This window comes from Brassica oleracea, unplaced genomic scaffold (genome assembly GCF_000695525.1).
Source record: "Brassica oleracea var. oleracea cultivar TO1000 unplaced genomic scaffold, BOL UnpScaffold00926, whole genome shotgun sequence".
In the NCBI taxonomy this organism is placed as follows: domain Eukaryota; kingdom Viridiplantae; phylum Streptophyta; class Magnoliopsida; order Brassicales; family Brassicaceae; genus Brassica; species Brassica oleracea.
In genome coordinates this window covers 12,375-15,420 of record NW_013617524.1, presented here as the reverse complement: position 1 = coordinate 15,420, position 3,046 = coordinate 12,375, and the positions used below count along the sequence as shown (strand labels likewise).

General features: G+C 42.3%; 1 protein-coding gene across 1 annotated transcript in view; it reads left to right on the top strand.

Annotated features, from left to right (window-relative positions):
• LOC106320442 overlaps nucleotides 1-3,046 on the top strand; it is an 8,116-nt gene that overhangs the window by 3,409 nt on the left and 1,661 nt on the right. Inside the window, exons 2-6 of the mRNA XM_013758808.1 lie at nucleotides 750-1,004; nucleotides 1,367-1,460; nucleotides 1,575-1,661; nucleotides 1,766-1,927; nucleotides 2,385-3,040. Of these exons, the coding sequence (XP_013614262.1) occupies nucleotides 750-1,004; nucleotides 1,367-1,460; nucleotides 1,575-1,661; nucleotides 1,766-1,927; nucleotides 2,385-3,040 (1,254 nt within the window). The remainder of the gene's footprint in view (nucleotides 1-749; nucleotides 1,005-1,366; nucleotides 1,461-1,574; nucleotides 1,662-1,765; nucleotides 1,928-2,384; nucleotides 3,041-3,046) is intronic.

Here is a 3,046-nt window from a genome sequence, read left to right as displayed (position 1 = left end):
AGAAATGAGATTTTCAGCTTTCAACAGAAGAACTTTGAAGGATTCAGTGAAGCCTGGGAGAGATTCAAGGGCTACTAAACTCAATGCCCACACCATGGCTTCTCTAAGGAAAGCTTGCTGAGCACATTCTACCGCGGTGCTCTTCCTAAGTACAGGGCCAGACTGGATACAACTAGCAATGGGTTCTTCTTGGGGAGAACTGAGGAAGATGCAGAAGAGCTGGTTGACAACATGGTAAAGACGCAGTCTACAGTGGAGACCACGACAGAGGCAGTAGAACAGATGATAAGCAGACGAGGAAGGAGTTATAGGCTCCACGGGATAAGATAGACATACTCATTGCTGATAAATCCACCCAAGAGCAGCTGAACTTTGTTGTTAACCCAAACCAAGAGACACCACCTGTTGTCCATGAGGTTGAGGGTTTGAAAGGTCAAGAAGAGCTGTGTTTCATTAACAACAATGGTAGCTGGTACAAAAACGAGCCAAACTTTTAGTACAACAACTACCAACAGAAATCCTATTCCAACAACCAACAGAGTGGTTATCAGCGTAGAAACAACCAACAAGGCAGCTATCAGCCTCAGCAAAACCCTACTCCTGGTTTCAACAACAAAGGACACCATTCTTCCCAACAACAAGCTAATCTTTTTACCTCTACTCCTCAAGAAAGCAGCAATGATGCCCAACTGAAACAAATCTTGGAGTCTCAGACTAGAAGTGAGAAGCATGTTGGTTATGAGTTGAAGAACCTTCACTCAAAGATTGAGGAGAGGTACAATGATCTCAACAACAAGTTCAGAGTTTTGGAGAACCAGTTTGCTGCCATAAACACTTACCAAAATCGCCAACAAGATTCTTTACCTGGAAAATCTGAGCAAAACCCCAAAGAGACCATGAAAGCTATCACCCTCAGGAGTGGTAAGGAGTTACCTCATAGAGCTCTCACCAAGGATGCTGAGAAACAAGGTGAGGGGGTGGCCATCAACATAGATGATGAAATGGTGATTGTTGATGAGAAGATCAATGATGAGATTTTGGAGAAGATTGTGGAAGCCAAAGGTAAAGGAAAGGTTGGGGAAGAGAAGAAAACAGTGAAAAATGGTGAAGTTGTTGTTCCAGCAAGTGAGAATTCTTTTGTTCCTCCTCCCTATGAACCCAAACTTCCATTCCCTGGTAGATTCAAGAGGCAGCTCCTAGAGAAGTACAAAGTTCTATTTGAGAAGCAGATGAGTGAAGTTCAAGTCACAATGCCTGTTATTGATGCTTTCATGATGATTCCTCTTTATAGCAAGTTCCTGAAAGATGCTGTAGCTGCAAAGAAGAAAGAGATGGAGGGCATGATGATTCTCACTCATGAGTGCAGTGTCATCATCCAGAGGCTGTTGTTCCAAAGAAGCTTGAAGATCCAGGATGCTTCACATTACCTTGTGTTCTTCGACCTATGGTATTTGAGAGATGTCTCTGCGATTTGGGAGCTAGTGTCAGCTTGATGCCTTTATCTGTTGCTAAGAAGCTTGGTTTCACTCAGTACAAGAAGTGTAGACTTTCTCTGGTATTGGCTGATCGTTCAGTGAAGTACCCTGTGAGTATCTTGGAGGACCTCCCCGTGATGGTTGGAAACTATGAGATCCCTACAGACTTTGTGGTGCTTGAGATGAGTGAGGAAGCTCAAGATCCCATAATCCTTGGAAGGCCTTTCTTAGCTACAGCAGGAGCTATTGTTAATGTGAAAGAGGGCAAGATTGATCTCCACTGGGTAAAGGGCACATTCTCCACTTTGACATCAAGGACGTAATGAAGAAACCAACGGTTCAAGGGCAAGTCTTCTACATTGAAGAGAAGGACGCCCTTGTTGATGAGCTCCTTGAAGAGTTATCACTAGAAGACCCTCTACAGCATGCTTTGACGATAGAGAGAGAGAGAGGTTGAAGTGATTGAGAACCTGGAGAGTACTGCCTATGGGATGATGTTGGATTCATACAAAGGGTTTGTTAGTAAGGATCAGTATGAGAAGCTGCCACAAGTGGTTCATCAAGAAGCCTCAGTCACTCAATAAGAGGACACCCAGCAAGATGACTGGAGCGAGCTTAAGGCGCTTAAAGTGGAGTTTAAACCTCTCCCCCATGGTGTAAGGTATGCATTCGTTGGTCCTAATGAAACTTATCCTGTCATTGTGAGTAGTGAACTTACTGAAACTGAGCTATCTGAACTTTTGAAAACATTTACAAGATTTAGAAAAGCAATAGGTTACTCACTTGATGACATCAAAAGAATATCACCCTCTTTGTGCATGCATAGGATACATCTTGAGGATGAATCAATGACTTCTATCGAGCGTCAAAGAAGGTTAAATCCTAACCTGAAGGATGTTGTAAAGAAAGAGATTCTTAAATTCTTAAATGCTGGTGTTATTTATCCTATTTCAGATTCTAAATGGGTATCTCCCATGCATGTTGTACCAAAACAAGGTGGTATCACTGTAATTAAAAATGACAAGGATGAATTGATACCAACAAGAACAGTCACTGGGCATAGGATGTGTATTGATTACCGCAAACTGAACTCTACATCTAGAAAAGATCATTTTCCACTTCCATTTATTGATCAGATGCTTGAGAGACTTGCAAATCACCCATTCTATTGTTTCCTTGATGGGTATTCAGGATTTTTCCAAATCCCCATACATCCCAATGATCAAGAGAAAACGACATTCACATGTCCCTATGGTACCTTTGCATATCGAAGGATGCCATTTGGTCTATGTAATGCTCCAGCCACCTTTCAAAGGTGCATGATGTCAATCTTCTCTGATCTAATTGAGGATGTTGTGGAGGTGTTTATGGATGATTTCTCTGTTTACGGATCTTCATTTTCTGCTTGTTTGTCAAATTTGTGCAGAGTCCTACAGAGATGTGAAGACACCAACCTTGTGCTGAATTGGGAGAAGTGTCACTTCATGGTTAAGGAAGGTATTGTGATGGGACACAAGATTTCAGAGAAGGGGATTGAGGTGGATAAAGCCAAAATCGATGTTATGGTTGGT